The sequence below is a fragment of the Cardiocondyla obscurior genome, linkage group LG06 (assembly GCF_019399895.1).
Source record: "Cardiocondyla obscurior isolate alpha-2009 linkage group LG06, Cobs3.1, whole genome shotgun sequence".
Taxonomy (NCBI): domain Eukaryota; kingdom Metazoa; phylum Arthropoda; class Insecta; order Hymenoptera; family Formicidae; genus Cardiocondyla; species Cardiocondyla obscurior.
In genome coordinates this window covers 1,958,689-1,980,563 of record NC_091869.1, presented here as the reverse complement: position 1 = coordinate 1,980,563, position 21,875 = coordinate 1,958,689, and the positions used below count along the sequence as shown (strand labels likewise).

At 31.5% G+C, this 21,875-nt stretch overlaps 3 protein-coding genes and 1 pseudogene across 5 annotated transcripts; 2 read left to right on the top strand and 2 right to left on the bottom strand.

The window, feature by feature from the left end:
* Nucleotides 1–10: 10 nt before the first annotated feature.
* LOC139103297 (proliferation-associated protein 2G4) lies at nucleotides 11–4,024 on the top strand. The gene is made up of 7 exons (XM_070657816.1): nucleotides 11–229; nucleotides 752–986; nucleotides 1,058–1,220; nucleotides 1,423–1,602; nucleotides 1,708–1,956; nucleotides 2,032–2,178; nucleotides 2,267–4,024. The coding sequence occupies exons 1-7, from the start codon at nucleotides 145–147 to the stop codon at nucleotides 2,369–2,371; spliced, it is 1,164 nt and encodes a 387-aa protein (XP_070513917.1). The 5' UTR covers nucleotides 11–144; the 3' UTR covers nucleotides 2,372–4,024.
* A 129-nt stretch (nucleotides 4,025–4,153) lies between these two features.
* On the bottom strand, nucleotides 4,154–7,097 carry Uba3 (Ubiquitin-like activating enzyme 3). Its single transcript, XM_070657815.1, has 4 exons — nucleotides 6,729–7,097; nucleotides 5,832–6,192; nucleotides 5,419–5,748; nucleotides 4,154–5,117 (listed from the first exon to the last, which is right to left on the bottom strand). Exons 1-4 carry the CDS (start codon nucleotides 6,974–6,976, stop codon nucleotides 4,731–4,733), a joined length of 1,326 nt encoding a protein of 441 aa, XP_070513916.1. The 5' UTR covers nucleotides 6,977–7,097; the 3' UTR covers nucleotides 4,154–4,730.
* Nucleotides 7,098–7,962: 865 nt separating this feature from the next.
* On the bottom strand, nucleotides 7,963–10,770 carry LOC139103301 (uncharacterized; annotated as a pseudogene).
* A 1,071-nt stretch (nucleotides 10,771–11,841) lies between these two features.
* Sirt1 (Sirtuin 1) lies at nucleotides 11,842–21,866 on the top strand. 3 transcript variants are annotated; one of them, XR_011545853.1, is made up of 12 exons: nucleotides 11,842–12,042; nucleotides 12,887–13,016; nucleotides 13,179–13,413; nucleotides 13,509–13,724; nucleotides 13,845–14,052; nucleotides 14,312–14,470; nucleotides 15,764–16,040; nucleotides 16,163–17,001; nucleotides 17,091–17,258; nucleotides 17,364–17,442; nucleotides 21,361–21,537; nucleotides 21,647–21,866. XR_011545853.1 is itself a non-coding variant. In XM_070657798.1 (11 exons), exons 1-11 carry the CDS (start codon nucleotides 11,892–11,894, stop codon nucleotides 21,395–21,397), a joined length of 2,499 nt encoding a protein of 832 aa, XP_070513899.1. In that variant the 5' UTR covers nucleotides 11,842–11,891; the 3' UTR covers nucleotides 21,398–21,866. The 3 variants fall into 3 exon arrangements, 2 of the variants coding, with proteins under 2 accessions (XP_070513899.1, XP_070513900.1); XM_070657798.1 differs by having other exon boundaries at nucleotides 21,361–21,866; XM_070657799.1 differs by lacking the exons at nucleotides 21,361–21,537; nucleotides 21,647–21,866 and having other exon boundaries at nucleotides 17,364–20,552.
* Nucleotides 21,867–21,875: the final 9 nt, after the last annotated feature.

Below are 21,875 nucleotides of genomic sequence, written 5' to 3'. Positions count from 1 at the left end.
GTGTACTCTGGTCAACTCTGGTGCTCTACTGCTCTTATGCTCTGGTGTTCTTCCTATTTGGTGCCATTTGGATAGGTGTACCGGAGCAAGGAAGTCGTCTGAGACACGTGATCGGGAACACAGTATTACAGTGGTATCGAGACCATGGCGGACAAGGAGGATACCGAAAAGACCATCGCCGAAGACTTGGTTGTCACCAAGTATAAAATGGCCGGCGAGATTGTGAATCGTAAGGAAGACGGCTCGTGTTTGCACGGGGGGGACAGAAGGGGGTCCGCGCGACCGCGAGCGCGCGTTTCCTTGTCGTCGCGGCCATATGGAATGCGGTGTGCCAATGCCGGGGTGGGGAAAAGGGGAAACTGCTCCACAAGCACATGTACTCCAGGTCCCCGGCGTCGTCCGTTCGCGACTACGCGATCCTCCTTCGTACCCTCGCTCGCAAAAACTTTTTTCTTGAGAAGCGATTTGTATGACTGAACTCCAATTGGTGATTAGTTTTACTAAGGCTACTCCAAGAAGCCGAATTTTTAACAAATCTAATCTAATCTTTCCATATGCTAAATCATAAAAATTAATTTGCAACCAGAGCTCATAACATTTGTAAGATGATTTTAATAGCACTAATTGGAGTTTAGGCAAACATTATTTTTTAATTATGAATTTAATTTTGTTACCTAATCTTTGCTGTGTTACATTTTATTTTATTTTACTTGGCAAGTGAGGTATACTAATATGTTCATGCATTTTCTAGGGGTATTAAAACAAGTTCTAAACAAATGTGTCATTGGAGCCTCAGTAAGGGAAATATGTGAGTTTGGTGATAAAATTCTTACAGAGGAAACTAGTAAGGTTTTTAAAAAAGAGAAAGAACTTAAGAAGGGTATAGCTTTTCCAACATGCATATCAGTCAACAATTGCATTTGTCATTTCTCTCCTATTGCTAGTGAACCTGATCTCATTCTCAAAGATGAAGATATGGTTAAAGTGTAAGTTTTTCTGTAATAAGGTTTATAATTTTTTGCATTTATTTCTATTAAGAATAATTATATGATTTCAGAGATCTTGGAGCACACATTGATGGTTTTATAGCTGTAGTAGCACACACTATTGTCATAGGATCTTTACCAGAGAAGAAAGTGACTGGCAGGAAAGCAGATGTAGTTTTAGCTGCACACTATGCTTCTCAGGCTGCATTAAGACTTTTAAAACCTGGTACAGAGGTAAGAATGAGAATACTTCCGCGCTTTTGTTTTTATTCTTTATACATATTGTTACGCCCGGTTTAGAGTTCGGCGCGTCCGGGTTCGTCATTCGGCGCAACGAACTTCGCGCCGAACTCTAAACCGGGCGTAACAATATATATATACCATTTTTAATCGTAAAATTGACATTTGTAAACTGATGGTTAATTATTTATTTTAGACTTATACAATAACAAGTACTGTGGAGAAAATATGTGATGCTTATAAGTGTAAACCGATTGAAGGTATGCTAAGTCATCAACTAAAACAATTTAAGATTGATGGAGAAAAAACGATAATTCAGAACCCAAATGATGCACAAAAAAAAGAACATGAAAAATATACCCTCGAGACTCATGAGGTACATTTAACTGATACCAAATTATAGTCATTATATAATTTAAATTTGTGACATAAAAAAATAACTTTGTATAAAGCTTAATGTATTGAATATATTTTATTTCAGGTATATGCAATGGATGTACTAGTAAGTACAGGTGAAGGAGTAGGAAGAGAACAAGATACCCGGGTCACAATATACAAGAAGACAGAGGAGACATATCAGCTTAAACTGAAGGCATCTCGCATGTTTTATTCAGAAGTCTCCCATAAGCATGGTCTTATGCCTTTCAACTTACGTACCTTCGAAGATGAGAAAAAAGCAAAAATGGCTGTTGTTGAATGTGTAAATCATAGGTTGATCGAGCCATTCCAAGTAAGAATATTATGTATTACGTGTTTATCTGTTAATTTTATCAATAACAAAATTTTTATTATACTTTTTTTATAGGTGCTATATGAAAAACCAAACGAGTATGCAGCTCAATTCAAATTTACGGTACTCTTGATGCCTAACGGACCTCATAAAATTACGGGAATTCCTTTTGACCTCGATATGTATCAGTCTGATTGTGTTGTGGATGATCCTGAATTGAAAGTACGTAAAACATAAAATTAAAAAAGATAACAGCTTTATAATTACTATTATTATAATCAGTGATTGTGTTTACGATTAAAAATTTCAGAATCTTTTATGTTCTTCGGCAAATCCGAAATCGGCAAAGAAGAAGAAAAAGAAGGCCGAGAAAGCTGTAGGAGATGTCGCCATGGAAGTTGATGCTAAGGCCTAACATTGTCATTTTAACGCATACCATGACTTATCGGCATTGTGCACTACTTCGATACTTTTTATTTAATAATTCAAAAGAACTAAAACTAGACACTTTCAAACGTTAATCACTCAACAATTCGATAAAATCACCTTCATCCGGACGTTGCTCAAATTACAAATGTCATGCTATATGTTTTTCTGTTCACTGAAAATCTGATCACATACATCTATATGCTAAATTCTTTTGAAGAAAGTGTCAAGTTTTATTGCTTTACTGTGAAAAAGTAAACTTTATCACATGTTACGCCACAATTTTCTCAACGCTTAAGTTTTTATACCAGACTATCTTTTAAACGACTATAATATTATTACTATATGCAGATTGATGATTAATTCATATGACTTTGCTTGCAATTGTTATATATTGCGTTTCAATCTTTGAACTAACATTTCATACATAAATCTTGTTTGATCATTTTCTATGATATACTTAGATTGGCTGAGCTAAGAGAAGTGAATCATATAGATTCAAAATATACTAACGATTATTTTCATTTCCATAAATAAATTATGTATAGTGCATTTATTCGATTTATGTGCAAATTATTATTTTAATATCAAAAAATTGATTTAATGAACAGGCGAATTGTATCACTTTTAAATGTTACCGTAAAATATGATTTTTTTTCATGCTGGTCTCACTAATTTTATATCCAGCTGTGAAAAATTATACTATATATTCATTTTAAAATTGTACAATTGGAGGAACGTCCTTTCTTAGACGCTGCATAAACAATGAAATGCCAATAATTCTTCGAGTGTTTCGTTGTAAAAATACCCCCGACCGACAACAAAAAAAGAAAAAGAAAAAAAAGGGATAAATTATTATGTCTTTTCTGCTCTGTGCAAATTATGAATTGTGCGGAGTATGAATTGTTAGTAACAGCCAAAAATGCATCTTTAATATTAAATGAAAGTTTATTTAAGCGAGACGAAAAATAAACTTTTGCAAGAAAATAATATTCTTGGGAAGTAATATTGACTTGCCGACTTGCTACAAGCCGTAAATTATAATAAAAATTAATATTATGTAATAATATTAATAGTTTTATATAAGAAAGATAGATGAAATGTATCTGTTATAAATATTTTTTCTACTCAAGTTGTGCATACGTCGAATGTTACAAAGTGTGCTTGTATAACCAAAAATCATTGTGCACTGTCCATCATTTGCCTATAAAATTTATTATAATTGCAATTGTTTAAAACAAAATTATTGATAATCTCTAGAAAGACTATAATATATAAAGTTCACATATAGGTCTTTCAATTTAATTAAATGAGAAATCTTGATGAATTATTTTATTTAAAAATACTTTATTTTCATATATACATAATACGCACACAGAAATAAATTAACAAAACGAATAAATGAAATTTTTTGCAAACGTGGGCTGTGCACAAAATTCATATGCAGTAAAATTTAACTCAGTGATGTGAAAAAAATTGTTATAAAAATGCTTGACGATAAGTTGACAAGTATAAATTTTGACACATGCATATATTTCATAAAGTATATTATTCCATTTCTCTCTCAATGCAGTTAGATGTGTGTAATTTGCAAAGTACTACGTATTTGTAGAAAAACAAAAGATAAAAAAAATTTTAACAATTTGGATTCATGATTATATAAAACCAGATTTTATAGTTATTCCTTGTTGAGATAATTTTGCTACGATATGTGATCTCTGATCAAAGAGAATGTAAGTACAGAAATATAAAGCAGTATTTAAGTCGTGTCCTTGTTGTTTAAATATTAAGTATTTTTTTATTGACTTACAAAGTGATGTGGTTTTTTTATTACATTGTTTCGAAATCACACACGTATACGTACGTTTCTCAATGATGACTTTATTTTAATCAGCTCGAATTTTCTTTCTTTCTTTCTTGCAACTTGACTTCTTTTTTATAATACAATATTCGTAATTATATTTCAAATATTTAATATTTTTTAACTTCGCTTAAAATTAAATGCAGGATATAATAATATTTAATTCTTTAATATTTAGTTTGTAAAATATTTACTAGTTAAAAATTAATGCTCAAAATTTCAAAAAAATTTAATTATCTTCAATAATAAATTAACAGATGTAAGTAACGTTAAGTGCAATGGATTAATTGCAGTTCTATTAAATTCAATATCCTGCACATAATAAAGCGATTTTTAATAAAAAATAGAGTAACATGTAATCTTGTACGAACAATTTTTGGCTTTTTTACGTTTTTATTTTTCAGTTTTTTTATTGATTTAAATTTGAACAATATGGATATATTGTATAAGAAATAGGATGCTTGAAAATTAGATTTTGTAATGATTATTATTGATTTGCGCTATTTTCGCCCTGTAAAAATCTCAATTTTAAAGTAATTGTATTTGGAGTCGTAATATCGGCAACATATATTTCACTACCGTCTCTTAAACCTAACTCAACTAAAGTCTTAGACAAATTTTCGCGAGTTCTCTCTTCGATACTCGCTACCATTTGCATATAGAGAGTTTTATTTTTACCGTCTATGATAGCCGTTAGACCAGGACTTTTCATTTGCATATCTGGTCGTTCACAAAGAAGATCTATCAAATTCTGTAATTTATATTTTGAATCTTTGATTTCGATTTCTCGTGGTATTTGACTACACGCCAAACAATCTTTTCTTTTCTCTGCCTCGTAAGTGTATGTGTACACTCCGTCCAGATCGTTGAGCACCTAAAGATAAAAGATATTTTTACTTGATTGTTTATCTTATTGAGATTATAGACATAAGTACAATTTATTTTTGTGTTACGATCAAAATTTAGGCTTTAATCGCGTTATCATATAAATTGAAGACTGCAAACTATGAAAATTATTAGATTATACTGCAGATTAGAATTCAATCAACATAAAACAGACAAAAATTAAAGTTATTTGAGTGATTAAATTCTAATCTAATGTTTAATAGTACATTATAATTTTTTTTACGACAAAATATATTGTAGTTTTATTACGACTTATTACACGTAATTACCATGTAATTAGTTAAAGATGCACTACAACTGGTTGCAAGTTTGAACGCTTCTGTTGCACAGACGGCGGCAATAGCAGCATTTGTTGATGCTACTGCCGGTATGATATTTTTGACGACACCCTGCACAAGTCTATATGTCATGCCCTGTATACCAAACTGAATTGCTCTATCATTTGACTTCTCATAAATCCAATTTATGTGCTGGGGATCATCCCCGTCGATAGCACAGTCAAACGGGTTCTCTTTTGGCCACTGAATTACCTTCACATACTCTACACAATGTTCAGGCAAACGTGGAGTATTGGCTATCGTACATAAAGGATATGTGACCTATATGTGAGGTACAAACAAGTTTCTAACATACGATACAAACTAGCTTGTTGATAATATCAAATCTTGGAAATTATGCTTACTTGTGGTGGATAAAGGTCCAGTGTACACTCAATGCAAGGGCTCATACCAGGTAATATAACTCGAACGTTTCCCTTAAAACCTTCAGTCCCACCATCAATCATGGGTATCACGGTAGATTGATTTAATTCTCCATTGTCATAGGTAAGCAAAGATAGCAACATGCCATTAATCCACCTTCTTGCAACAATTGAGTCTAACCCACAGATTACCATGTGGAAGCTTTGAAAAAATGCTTCATTTTTAGTTTGTATCTCACAATTATGTGCAATTACATTACAACCTGGGACTCTAGCATTGATAAACTTTGCAGCTGTTTCTGCCTTGTAAAATCCAATGTCTTTGTGACGAAAAAGAAACTGTCTGTAATATTTAAACTGTATTTAGTATACAAGAATCCTTTTCCTTTAATCTGTTTATCACGGTAGTGCCTTGCTGCGCCTGTACTTGGCGCGAGGCATTACCGTGCCTCGCTGTGCCTGTACTTGGCGCGAGGCATTACCGTGCCTCGCTGTGCCTGTACTTGGCGCGAGGCATTACCGTGCCTCGCTGCGCCTGTACTTCGCGCGAGACACTATCGTGCCTCTTGATAATTGATTGATGAAGATAATAAGTGGTTCAACCAATTTCTCACATTAATATTGTTATAAACTCAAACATAAAAATATTGTAATTACATTATCTGAGTTGAAATATTTGTTGTTAATATTAAAAAATCTAATTATAAAATACTAAAATAATTTAGCATTGTAGTGTTATAACCACAGTATTACATATTTTAATATTATACGGTTATAGAAATATGTATCATAATGTTATTACAATATAATAATTAAAAAAAAAAAAAAAAAAAAAAAAAACAATTTTATGCGAGCACTTGGCATCATAACCTTACCTACCGATTGAGGTTAGATAGCTCGATCGTGTCCATGTCAATTACGTGGAGATGCCTGAACCCCATCAGGGCCAGGTTCTTAAGTAGCTCGCATCCCAAACCGCCGGCGCCGACAACGAGCACCCGACAGTGGTCCAAGAGCATGTGCAGATTATCGGTGGATGGCTCGAAATCCGGCCGGCAAAACGGGCCCGATCTCTCGAGCACCTTCCGCAAATTGCTCCATCGTCTCTGCGTATGATCGCAACTCATTTTTGCCGAGCAACCGATGCCAGCTGATACCAGCTTCACTCTGAAATCAGACTGGAATACTAGACCGAGCCGCGACGAACGCAGACGAACGAACGAAGGAAGCTTTACTTGACAGTCTTGACACGCGTAGCGCGAACCCGCGAAAGCATCTTGTCTCTCCGATCTATTTTCGTTCTTTTTTCAGCCTTTCTTTTCTTTTTTTTTAAGGATAGATCTTTGTTCTATTTTCCTTACCGTTTCTAGTTTTGTTTGTAACAATTACGTTAAATATTTGCAACTTCTTCGTTAACAGTTTATTAACGACATACAATAATAGCCGATTTTTATTCTTGCACTTGTCGATCTCCGTTTCTATTCACTATCCAATAGGGAATTTTTCTCTTTTCACTTACATTTCTAGAAATGCACACAAGATAAATTTAATTTTAATTTACATTACTTTTTATACTTTTTACATTCTTAAAAAAGGTCATAGTTTTTGCAAAATATACGTTAAATCAAAATTAAAATTAATTTTTATTAATGAAAATAAATCTAATAGTTTTTATTGAATTTAATAATTCTCTTACTTGATAAACATGATAAATAATCAATGTATATCAATTTGATAAATATTATAGTAATTATTATTATTAATAAAGTGCTATGTAAATTATCGACTATAAATACAATTTTTTTATCGATGTATAAATCTATTATATGAACAGCTTTTGAAATAATTAAATTTTATCTTTGTTAAATTCAGAAAAAAATTCTATGTAGAAAAATAGATCATCGAGTAACACTAACAAAAATAATATTACGATGATAATGGGTTATAAGATAACTGAAAACGTTTTATCTTTACAGCCCAAAGTAGTTATTTAATCGATCGATGAAAATATATTATTACTGTCTTTCACGTCGTAACCAGTCGTTATGGATCTTCGAGCGAAGGAAAATTCTATAAAATATATTATTGAAATTAAGAATTATTTACAAAACAAAAAAAATACTAATCTTAAGCATATATCTGTAATATTTAATTATTTTTTATAATTATTTATGTTAGAGAAATCTTTTTTCAGTCTTATCACAAAAAATTAAAATTATAATATTTATTGTTTTTTATATCGAGCACGTTATTTTATTATGACGATTACAATCATGTTCGATAAAACAACTTTTCTAAATGTGGTAATTTTGTAAAGATATATATAATTGAAGTAGCTTATTTATCTTATTGATAAAAAAGCAGTGAAGTACGACATAGCAGTTTGTGTTACCTTAAAAATTAAACGTCGGTCTATTACAATGTTATGTAAAACCTATAAATATTTTATTTAGATGTATAAATTAGACATACCGAACTGCACATGGTCATGGACATCACAAACATTTTTCCGGCCGTAAGTGTACATGGCACAAAACTTCTATAAAGAAGTATACTTAATAATCTTTTAGTTTTTACAGAAAATGTATACCACGCAGCAGCATACCTAACGACAAAAATATTCAGATAATAAAAAATTTTAACGGTATATATAATTATTATTGGAAAATTAAAAAAGTTTCAGAATTATAATGACACAAAACCAAAATCTTTTAAGATTATTTAAAAAAATAATTAAAATTAATTTTATAGCGACTTAAAAATTTTTGTATCTGTAAAGTTTAGAAAATTACGTAGAACTTTGATTCTTACGCTTTTTCGAAAACTTCTGTGCTTCGGTCAATAAGCAATTGTCCAGGAATACACATAAATATAAGATGAAGAAATGTACCATAGGCCAAAAAAGCATATCTTATTATTTCGTCAGTATGCGTCGCGTTATTAAGAACCTGTAAAATGTTAATTATATAATATATTTAATTATAATTTTTATAAAAGCAGTGTTCATCGTCTTCATGTACATTTTAAATGCTCACCTGTATACCGACCACACTCAACATCAACACATTCAAAGATAAAAGAATAAATGTCGCTTTAGTGAATATGGAGTTTAGTATCTGGACGTGTCTAAAAAGAAAAATAATTAGATAAAATAATTTAATATAAAAAGTCGAATAAGTGCTAGATTAAACGATTAAATCATTTTACATAATTTAAAATTGTTATAGCCACTTCTAGTGTCATTATTATGAACACCAGAGTTTCACAAGATACATACTCTAATGCAAATTGATGTTTTTTCAAGCATATTATTAATTTGTAATGATCATTACTGATAGAAATGTCTTCATCCCTTAATGAATGATTGTGTGCGACTATGTGCGTTTTTTTCTCATCGCCAGTTTTAATTTCTTCTTGACCATTTAAACTGTTAAGACGGTGACTATAAAATAAAACATTATAAATTTGAGCATAAATTGTATACTAATATATTTATTTATTTACTATTCAAAATAAACTGCTAATATTAAAACGATGGAAAATCTAACGTTGCTAGAACAACGAAAGGGCGTCATTTTAATTTCTATAAAAAATGTATTAAAAACTTCTAAGTCGTAATTTAAATAAAGCTATAAGTAAATTTGTTTAATATATTTTGTTATAATGAATTATTAAAGAAATAATGTATGGAATATTTTATTACTTCTGTCGTCTTAATGTGAAAAATATGTGAAAAGATATAGAATGAATATGATTTTGTATTTAATTTTATTCACCTGATAGCAGCAAATAAACTACAAGCGTGCAATACACTTGCTATGTATGTGATATCAACGGTGAACACAGCTGTTATTGTATTTAAGCTTGCAATATACGAATGAAGCACTATTAGAAAATAATACTTCTCTTTATCCACTCCATATTCACCCTGAAATACGTATACCAATGGCCGTGACTCATTTAATGGAACTACAATGTCCAAGATTCTTGGTACCAATGGAATAAATAAATATAATATCAAACTTATGAGAATGTAACCTAAAAAAAAAAAAATTATTTTAAGTGCCAGTATCCTGAGAGGATGGATGCACACTAAATTAGAAGAGAAAAAAAAAAATTATTTTAATTATAAAATTTTTAATTATTTTTTTAGCATGCATTTTTGTGTACAGTGCGCAAAAATATAATATATATATATATATAAAATGTATAAACTTAAAAGAGTAATTTTTATTTAAAAAAACGATTTTTTTTATTTATACCAAACTCAACATAACATTTTTGCGATTATAATTATTGGATTAACAGATAATTTAAAACAGACGAGTATTGTTTCTGTACCTCCATAATATTTTGCTATCTTTAGACTGATACAAGCATAATAACTCAAGATATTACGTTCATCTTCGCCATTAAAAATCTCCCAATGTTTATTCATAAGTTGCAATAGTTGTCGAAACTGATCAACAATGAAAAAATGATAAAAATGGAAGATACATATTATTAATATTGATTTGATTACTCACTTTATTGTTATTAATAGCAATGTTAAGCAACTTTGTACTACCAACAAAAACAAAAGCCATAGAAATCATGCATTCAACAGCAATGTCTATATCACCCCAAGTTTTATACAACAGAAGAACCTGTAACAATTGTCTGTAGAATTTTGTTTATTGGAACACAAAATTTAATTCTGTTTTGTTTCAACCGGTTAATATACATTTATACTATTACTTACGTATTAATTAATGAGATAAATTACCTGAGTGGTAAAAGTGGAACAGTGTATTATTGTTAAAAGAGACGGTATCAATATTTTTATTACCTTACGCTGATACGGCCAACAACCGATTCGTGACAAAAATAATTTATTGATGGCATAATATTTATCCATCTCTCGATTCATATCGTACGAAAGTTATTTTAGATATGTGTGATCGTGAGTCGGCTCCCTTTGGTGAACGCACAGCATGTGGGAAAACTGCAGTCGTGAACGAAAAGAACCATGTAATTACGGTAATATCGGATTGTCAGTTTGACAATGTCAGATTGTCAAACGAGTCTGGTAAGATACATATTAAATTAATCAATATTAAGAATGTTACTATATAACGTGCAAACTATAACTTAGAACAAGAGACTTTGACAGTCTTGTATGTAAGTATAAAATTACGTAATTGTTTCGGTGAAATATAAAATAAAAATTTAAGTATTTCAAGGGAAATAATTTTTGTATAATATAGATGCGAGATGGTTTGTACCAAGTACGTTATATTCAAACTGATCGTCGATGTATTTTTACGAGAATATATGTACGTATACTGCAACTAATCTGTAACGGGATTAATAAGTATTAATATAAATATCAAATTGCAATGCATTATCTATTATAGAAATTAAAATATTAGTATTAAAATAAAATTTACAAAGTTAGAATTAAATTTATTTTTAAACTTTCCGCAGATTCTTTCGAAGTTTAAACATGCTAATCATTAGTTATTATTATTCCTGAAAAAGATTTTATTTATTTATTTAATAACGATCAAAATTTCCATGCAACCTTCTTATATTTTTATAAAATACACGTCTAGTCATAAAACAAATTTATATTCTTTCTATTACATTCATCTTTTTCGATCCATTTTTTAATAAAAAAAAAAAAATAAAATTACTCACAAAAATAACAATTTTTTAAATGCTCTAAAGTATGAAAAATAAAATTTTACGTTGATGCGCACGGAGTTACGTGACTAAGAAGTGTCGCTCTCGTCTTTGATCGTCGTACGTCGCATCACCAGGATACGTTGAGGATATCGCGGGGACATCAAGGTAATCCCTTGAAGGGACGTGCCGAATGGCGCGAAGTGGCGGGAAGGGCGGTGACCAGCCGGTTGGTGTGACGATGCCTATAGCGGTAAGGCCGGTAAGGGACGAAGGCGTCGAGACGGAGTGGGAGAATACAGGACGGCCAGAGCGACCTCTGGAGTGGCGAGCAGCGAGCCGAAGTGCATCGCACTATGCGTTGCATTGCTGTCGAAAATGGCGTCGAGCTCGGAGCTGCTGGAATATTCGTCCCCGGTGAAGCGTCGTAAAGTCGACGACGGCGCTGGCCACGGGAGCATCGGCACGGAGCTGGCGGATCCGCGGCCTGGCAGGACATCGCGCGACAGCCCGCACGACGATCTCGAAGGTATCGAAATCTGGCTGGACTCGCGCGATCGTGCCGTAACGCCGCGGATATTTGCGCGGGTGTCCGTCTCGCGCGCGCAAGATGGCGGTCGTCGGGCACCTTTCTCGTCTGTCGGGCTTTCACGTCTCGTTGCGGCCGACCTCAACTACCGCCATGACAGTCACCGACCAACCACGTCGCGATTACACGTAGCAGCGTTTCTTCATCGCGATCGATCAATCCGTAAAGAATATCGCGTTTTGGCTGAATTCGCGGGATACATTTTTTAAATAATTTTTTCTCCTCCGATCTTTTCGGCCGAGATATAATTTCCGCAGAGAAATGGGCGTTGATCGATCGATCGTATCGGGAGATTGCGCTTCCTACGGTGATGTTCCTCGTTAGCGTTCACAGATGGCATTTGCGCAAGTTCGTTCTTTGTTCTTGCAATTTCTATGCACGGTTCCTTCGCCCACACTTCGGTTTCGATACTTTTGCTTATAGTCCTATTCATGCTTATAATGTATATGAACATTAACTTTTATCTCGATTTGATTTGCTTTTTTTTGTACTTTTTTAATTCTAAAAGTTTGTTTTAATAAATAAATAATGATTGTAATAGTACAAAAATTTATCTAGGAAATGTAAGACTGTATTTAACATTTTCTTTTGTATTTAAAATAAAAAATAAGCTTTTAATATATTAATTTATATTATCGATAAAGCTAATCTATTTTTATATAAATTGTAAAAATAATTTTTTTTTCTTCCGATAGTAATAAATTACTATATTTAAAAATAATCTTAATATATTTTATTTCATTGACAATGTAAACTGTATTAATTTATTATTTCTGTTATACAGAAGTGCTTGGTACAGACAGTGGATTCAATGATCTAAGTGATGAATCTAAATCAGCTTCCATATCTCCTACAGCTACAAATTCAGTATCACCATCAAGGGTTGGTTCCACCAATAATATTATTGATTGCCCGTAAGTTTCATTTATAATACATTTATGTAAAAGTGAAATATTATTGTAAATTATTTTTTAAAAACAATATTTATTTTACATTTGTTATACTTTACCTCAGTATATTATATATATTATAAATAAGATTTTTATTAAATATTTTTTACTTTTAAAATGTTTTAGAATTGATACTGCAGATGAGAAGGATGAGATATCCTCCACTGTCTCAAACCTATCGGATTTATCAGGCTTGTCTGACCTCTCTGGAGAGGCAGAAATCAATCATCAGTGGAGAAATGCTTCTTCTTGGATTCAGAAACAGATGTTAACTGGTGCAGATCCTAGAGATCTTTTACGTCATCTTCTTATGGATTCTACACAAATTCCTGAGCAAGTTGATGATCTTACACTATGGAAGGTATAGACATTAACATTTTTTTTCAGCCTAAAATATTTTTCAAATTTAATTAAAATAATTGTAAATTTTACACTTGTAATTGTATTGATTTTTAGATCATAATTAATATGATGTCTGAACCTCCTAGACGACAAAAGCTCAAACATATAAATACTTTATCTGATGTGGTACGATTAATTCGTAATAGCAAAAAAATTATAGTATTGACTGGCGCGGGAGTTAGCGTTAGCTGCGGTATTCCTGATTTTAGAAGTAGAGACGGTATTTATTCAAGACTAGCACAGGATTTTCCAGATTTACCTGATCCACAGGTACTTAATCTAGTTTTTCTAAAATTGGTTATTAATATTTTTTTAATTTTTTAAATATTGCTACAAAATGTTACAATTAACAAGTATTTATTTAACTTGTATTTCTTAAATTATTTCTAGGCTATGTTCGACATTAATTATTTTAGTCAAGATCCCAGGCCATTCTACAAATTTGCGCGCGAGATATATCCGGGGCAATTTAAACCTAGCCCTTGTCATAGGTTCATTAAAATGTTAGACAAGCAAAAGAAGCTCTTAAGGAATTATTCACAAAATATTGATACTTTGGAACAAGTTGCCGGTATCGAAAATGTGATTGAATGCCATGGTAAATATATTAAATAAAAAGAATTCTAATATTTTATATAAATTTTTTAAGTATATTATTATAAAAATATTTGGTCCATATTTTTTAACTTTACCAAAAAATTATAATAAGCATTTGCAAAAATTGATAACTTTGTATTTAAAAACGTTGCACAGTTCACATTACAGTATACAAGCTTATGCGAGTTCGCAGTTAAATGCAATTATTATTTATATTTTTATATGTCTACGTTAAGTCTAAATAATGTTTTCTGTTAAAGGCTCTTTCGCGACTGCATCATGTACAAGATGTAAATATCAAGTCAGAGCAAATGACATCAGGGAAGACATCTTCGCACAACGGATACCAACGTGTCCCAAATGCCGTGTCAACGCGTTGCCTTCTCTGTCCGAAGTGAATTGTAGCGAGAACTATAGAGGTAAATACAGCGTTTTATTTTTATGTAACTTTTGCTGATAGTGTATTTATTTGCAGTCTTTCGTAATGGCTTATCAATTTCAATATGATACGGAGGATTAACTATCTTTGATAGTTTTTCGTTATTAGCCTTTGCTATAATGTCGCGAATCGATGGCCAATGAGAGAATATTATCTACTCGAAATGCGTCTTGAAATAAATGAAGTTATTGATCCAACACATAAGTTAATACATCAATCGTAATTACGTACATTACGAGTAAAATTTCGCTTATTAATAAGCGTATAAAGGTAACTTTAACAAAATTGCACTTACACTCCTGGATAAAAAGATAGAAAATGTGTGCTATCATTAAGTTTATATAAATATAATTATTATTCCCTAAATTTGACGAATGGTATATATCGTATATGGTATTTTTGCAAGGTTAATCGATGCTTCTTATATCTTTTTGTTAGTGCAGATTTTCGTTTCAGTTTCATACGTTTGATATTTATGGACGTCTGTAGAATGCGACGGACATTCCTTGAATTTCTTTACTATTAGCTTTCTCAGCTATTTTACATGGCGTGATATGCGAATTTGACGCAACACGTAAAATAACACGTTTCTCGTGGACACTGACTGCAGCAGCAAGTCTTCCCGAACTTTTTTTGGTACTATATGTTTTTACATCTTTTAATAAATTATGTATAACGTTTCTACTTCACAATTTTTTTAATTGAAAAGTTTTGTTTCCTTAATTTTAAAATTGTTTTAATCTTTTTTTTCTTAATTTTTTCTACGTTCCATTTTCATAATAGGTATTCGTAATGTTTAAGTATAACTCTTCACACGATATTATATGTTTATTCAACTCAAAGTATAGACAGACATTAAGAAATGTAAGTCAAAGGTTTAGTGTGCTATTATTTCGCCAACTCTGATGTATTTTGTTAATAAATTTAAAAATTAATAACAAAAGTTTAATTTTTTAAATAAATATTATTTTACAATGAAATACTCTTTATATATCATTCGTCAAATTTAGGGAATTATAACTATATTTATGGAAACTTAATGATAGCACACACGAGCTATCTTTTTGTTCAGAGGTGTACCTGTGTGAGTGCCGTGTTCCGCGGACTGAACAGCTTATCGTTTGTCCTTGATTGTTTCCCGTTTTTCTCAATTCGACAGTTCTATATGTTACGATTGAGCTGAACGATGTACAATACCATTTCAAATAATTTTGTATAATTTAGATTAAAGTTATTATTTTTATTTAATTGCATACTTTTATATAATTTTCAGATCTGGTATCGCAAGGTATAATGAAGCCGGATATAGTTTTCTTCGGCGAAGGGCTCCCAGATGCTTTTCATGATGCGATGGCTAAAGACAAAGATGATTGCGATCTTTTAATTGTCATTGGATCATCTTTAAAGGTTCGGCCGGTAGCCTTAATTCCATCATCTATTCCGCCGCATGTACCACAGATTCTTATTAATCGAGAACCATTGCCACATCTCAAGTTCGACGTTGAATTACTGGGAGATGGTGACATTATTATAAATCAAATATGTCATTTGTAAGTAAAAAGTTTAATATTTACGAAAAATTTATTAATGTCGATTATTATAATGTTAATTAATTTTTAATTATTGATGTAATACAATAATTATAAAATATTTATTTATTGTTACTATACAGAATGGGCGATAGTTATAAAGAAGTTTGTTGGTATGATAAAATTTTGAAGGAAGTTTCACAACTTTTGCCATTACGGTGTTTATCTGACGACACCTGGGAGCAGAGTCAAGATACAACAAGTAATACCGAAGTATCACATGATAGCGTGGAGATTGATTTGAAACCTAACAATGTATCCTCCACTGAAAGTCAGGATAGTCTTTCGATAACTGCAATTGCGACGCCACAGCATACAGACAATATCTGTGTATCATCTTCGCATATTGATTATGTTAAAAAAAATCCAGAACAAGATTTTAATCTTTTAGGAGAAAGTCCTAAAAGACGATCTGGTGACATCAGTATAGAGAATAGTCCTAAAAGAATGAATTTCGGTAGCACATGTGAGATGGTGGGGGATGCGAGTTCTACATCACTAGCAAAAGTAAATGCTGAATGCATAACGATGTCATGTCAAAGTGATCTTCAGATTACATCGACAAAATCAGTATCGGAAAACAATTTGGAAAAATATCAGAAGACTCCAACAATATTATCCCTTTCTTCAGAAGCTGTAATAAGTGAAAATACTCTAGAGTCTCACAAATCCCTGAATCAATGTGGAAAATCAGATAAATATGACGACGCTATAAATCTAGACATTGCGGAATCGGATAAAACTATACCGAAACCGAGGCAAGCATCAGTGGACTCTGTTTTAGATTCTGGTATAGGTGACAGTTGTAACAGCATTGATAGTACAGAAGAAAAGTTCGATATAGCTGAATTGAAGAATAGAAGATTAGAAAGACACTGCTGGCAACCAAAGATTCGGGAGAGTCTCGCTACTAGATTACCAGGTAATAAATCTTTTATGTAGTTTTACGGCAAATTCTTAGGGAATTTTTATAAATGATACAAATACTAATACAATTGATTATTGTTATAGAAAATTCATATTACCAATTAGCATCAGGCAGATACATTTTTCCTGGTGCAGAAGTTTATTCTGAACCTGAGCAATATGATCAATGTTCTCTCTCGGCAAATTCTGAGAGTACAGATAGTGATAGCGATTCCTCTTCTGGAGAAGAAGAAGATGAAGAGGAAGAGACATGTAAGTTTCGAAATGCTTATTAGGTTGATATTTAATTCTTAATTTTATTTGTCGACCAAATTATCTCGCGATCGATATATTTTATTTATATATTTTTGTTTTTAGGCGCGGACGATGATTTGTCAGAAGATGCAAACGCCGATGCTGACGCTAATAGTCAAATCAACGATTGCAAAGTGGACGAGTAAGTTTATATATAATACTACTATACAATATTGGAGAATTAAAGTTGCGATTTGGCGAATAATTTTGAAGTTATTCTGTCGATCTTTACTAAAATTTGTTGCGATTATCTGTGTACAGTGTGATCAGTGAATGGTGCAATTTTTACGGTTCAGTTACGAATCAAAATAATACCTTGCTGAAATATACAATATATATAAAATTTATCAAATTGATGTATATTGTATATTAAATGCTTATAAAGTTAAATTTTATTTTGAAATTGTCATGAAAAAGAAAGCTTTATTCATACTTTTTTTTTTATAACGATTTAATTGCACTTTATCTTATTATTCAGGTTTTATAATTAAATTTCGGTGAATTTGCCCTATAATTATTCTCGAAGAGGATTTGTTATCAAATAAATAGCGATTGATTTTAATTTCAACAATAATTAAAATAATCCTGTAGTTGAATAGAGTTTAGAATTTATATTTTAAAAAGTGCATCAGTACTTGCTGCAATCTATTACCAAAGATTCATTTTTTATGTTAAAATGATTAGCACATATAACTGATAAATTTAAAATTATACAAAAAAATATATATAAAATAAAATAGCAATTATATAGAAAAGATATAGTATGAATAAAGTCTGAAATTTGAAAATTACGCGAGATTAGTTATTTTTACAAGTTGATGCTGAATTACACAACTGTAAAATGTAACTGAAACTTGTGGGTACATTGGTTATTTTTTTGTTTCGTAAATACAACCTTGAATTTAAGTGCTCGGCAAGTAGTGTGAAACAGTACACTTTGATAGCAGTAAATCTCATGTATATATATTGAAAATCATTGATGACACAAATGTGAGGTATTTAAAATTAATATAAAGTTACGAAGTTATTTTAAGCAATTGTAATATGTTTATTTATGCATTTGTACAGATATTTTAAAGATTTTTTTTACACATATGGTCGGTTCAACACATCGAGTGATAAGAAACTTATACGAAAGATTTCGTTTCCGGGAACATGACGATGTATGCGTGTCGCGAAGCACACACAACATATTTTTAACATTTAATTTTTGAATAGCACAAATTAGAAGATCTAATTACATACAACAATTCTACATTTTTCCTGCTTTTCTTTTCTTTTTTTATGGTGACTTCGCGACGTTCACAATAATGTACATAAAATATTGTTACTCTTGTATGTAAAATGTATCATCCTCCTAGATTTGCATTTTAATAGCACAACTGAGAGATAGTTTACTATTCTTACACCAGGATTATGAGAAAATAATCATCAATCAAGATTGCTTTTAACGTATTGCACTTATCCGTAATTATTTCTGCTCTATCACAAATAATCTATTTAATCTACTTTGTATGTGTAAAATGTACAAATAATTTTCAGCATGTCTCTCTTTATTGCAAACGATAAAGTGAGAGTAAAGCAACAAATTAGAAGAAATTGTAGTATGTTCTAATTAAGCGATGATGTGTGTAAATACGTGAGTAATCACAAATGTAATTAATGCAGAATGATAATACTCGAGGTTGGTTATGTTTAATATAAAATTGAAATGGTGTTCAAGCAGCTGTACGGGTCCACTCCCTTTAGCTGCACATTCTTACACATCCTCTGCGTTTAAATCAAGAGAATCATCAAGTATGTTGCACATTGAATGAAATGCAGAACATTGTAAAATGCAGCTGAATTTAATGGATCTATTGATGCATTCTATGAAAATAATCGACGGTGTTATTTTATTATATCAGAGTGAATGGTAACTCACTTTAATGCAGATGATGTCAGAGATGTTGATCCATAATAGCTTAGATACCGAATAGTTTTGCTTTGCGATTTTTAATATTGATTATTGGCGACAAAGATGATATTTTGCTTGATGATAGCATTCAAATAAATATTGTGCGTTGGGTATTGCTAGGCTAATAAGAAAGTAGTGCTAATTAACGATCAAACACTGATATTATACTTCTGTTATTGCATTGCTATTTCAATCGCTTCAAATAGAATTATTAGTCTTTCGTTACAGATTCGAGAAAAAAAACGATAGACAGTTACAAATCATATATTTTTGTCAGATATTGTATTTCTTTTTTATGTTTGATTTCTTTCTCATTATGAGATAAGTTTTGCAAAAATTAATAGTTAAGATACAATTGGACCGAATTTATGATAGAAATAAGAAAAATTTACATGTCTACATTAAGTTACACTATAGCTTTTCAATAGTGCGGATAATTGTGGATAGTTTGGCAATGAACACACTTTAGATTTGTTAAGTTCAACTTTGTTTCATTGGAGCACGGGCGAATGTACAAAGCAATGTTGGATAGCTTCGCATTGCGTGTTATTTTTATATGAGCCAGAGGAAAGATAGAATAGCGAATTTAGAAGATTAATACAAAAAGTGACGCAATAATCTTTGACGAGCTGTTGTTAACAGTGACAGCTGTGCTACGTCTAAGTTGTATAAGAGAAAAGTTTAATATTTATATATTAGAAAGAAAAGTGTGAAGGAAGAAAACGAGGAGTTTGCCAGGACGTTTCGTACGTAAACGAACGGTTCTGTCAAAGTCATTATTGCAATATATATATATATTGCATATATCTATATGTGTGTGTGCGCGCGGGTGTCTGTAAGAAATGAAAAAATGGTTGTGTGCATGGTTATTATACATAATTATAATGGACGTAAACTTACTTCGATTCAATGCAGTTGCATTGTGAGTAACGTTTGAAGCAATTGTGAGTGTATGAAAGAAGCCGAGCAAGATAAAATGATAAGTTGCAGAATAAGAGTTAAGCGTATGCGACATTTCTAATCACGCGACGTAAGAGATTTTATTTTTTATTATTCCGTTATGTAAGAGAGACAAGGTTCTTGTGGAAAAGTCTCGACTGTCCCCGCAGGACTCTTCTGCCACCCGAAGTAAGCGTTTTGTTCCTTATAGTAAGAGACAGTTTTTATATAAGATTAAACTACGAAAGGATTATCTTTGCTTTGTACAAACGGCTTTATTTATCTTTATGGTTTCGCTATGGTTAGCAGATTAGATATTTCGTGGATCATCCTGTCGTTTTTATTTATTTCATAAACATATGTATTTGCGAGTGTATATATGTATGCGCCACGCGTGATCGTTGGATTAAGCGGAACCGGTCTCGTCGGTTTCACGATGTCGCTCGTGCGATTTTTATAAATCCTTAGAAATTTGGACTCTCTGTGATCGACTAAATACGCGTATATATGTATGATTGTTTGTCGAATAAGTTGATTTCTTAAATCATATGGCTATTACACTCGTCGTTTTACAGCTAATCAGATTTTTTTAATTTTTTCCACGTTTTCTACTTACTTGTTTTACTTATGTGCCGGCTACTTAAAAGAGGAGTTTAATTGTGTGATTATGGAGTATATCAATCGACCGTTATGTAATTATATATTTATTTTGTACGGATATATTTTTTTATAACAATTGTAGTAACAATTATGTATAGTCGATTCAGAGAGAAAGAAAGAGAGAGAGAGAGAGACAGAAAAAAGCTGTCAACTCATGTTTGACAATCAATATCTACCTACCAACTTTTTCGAGCAGTACTGACTTTCTGTGTAAAAATGTGCTGTCATTTGTAAATATTTTTTATTTTTACTGTATGATAAATCGTTAATTTTACCACATCAGCCGAAACAATGACTAAAAGTGTTTTATGTTGAATTCGAAGTCACAAATATAATTTATAAACAATGATTTTAAATACTCTTAGAGATGTCAGGTTGATGCGGCAAAATAGCGTAAAGTTCTGGATTTTTTATAATTTGTTATTTAATGTAAAAAAAATGACTGTTATAAAAAATGTTCTTTATTAAAGATGTTGTAAGTTTTGTTTTTTTTCTCTTCTTTAGTATTACTAGAAGAAACCACGTGTGCGCTGTTTTTTAAGAGACCTTAATTTCAAGACACGAAAAAAAAATCATGCGACTTACCAATCTGCATGAGCTTCAGCGGAGTTGTAGTTCTGCCGGTGACTGTAACATAAAATAAAACATATTACTGTGGACATGTTGGTATTTAAATTAAAGGTAAGGCTTTTTTTTATAAAGGTTTTTTAAAACAAAAAAGAATTAATTTTCACCTAAAAGTTGCTCCGTCGATGTATGATGCCTATCCGAGGCTTGCTCCTTCTTTCAGATGGGACGTGTCAAATCATTCTTTCGCGCACTTGGACACTCGCGAGATAATCCACGACACTCCCGACCGTCAAATCCTCGAATTCCGACACAATGTGATTGGTCGGCGCGCTAGGGTTTTCTAACAACCTAGACGAGAGAACCGATTATGATATATGTATGTATGTATGCATAGTATATGTATATATACATATATAAATTTTACCGTTACTTTTATAAGGAAAATTAGT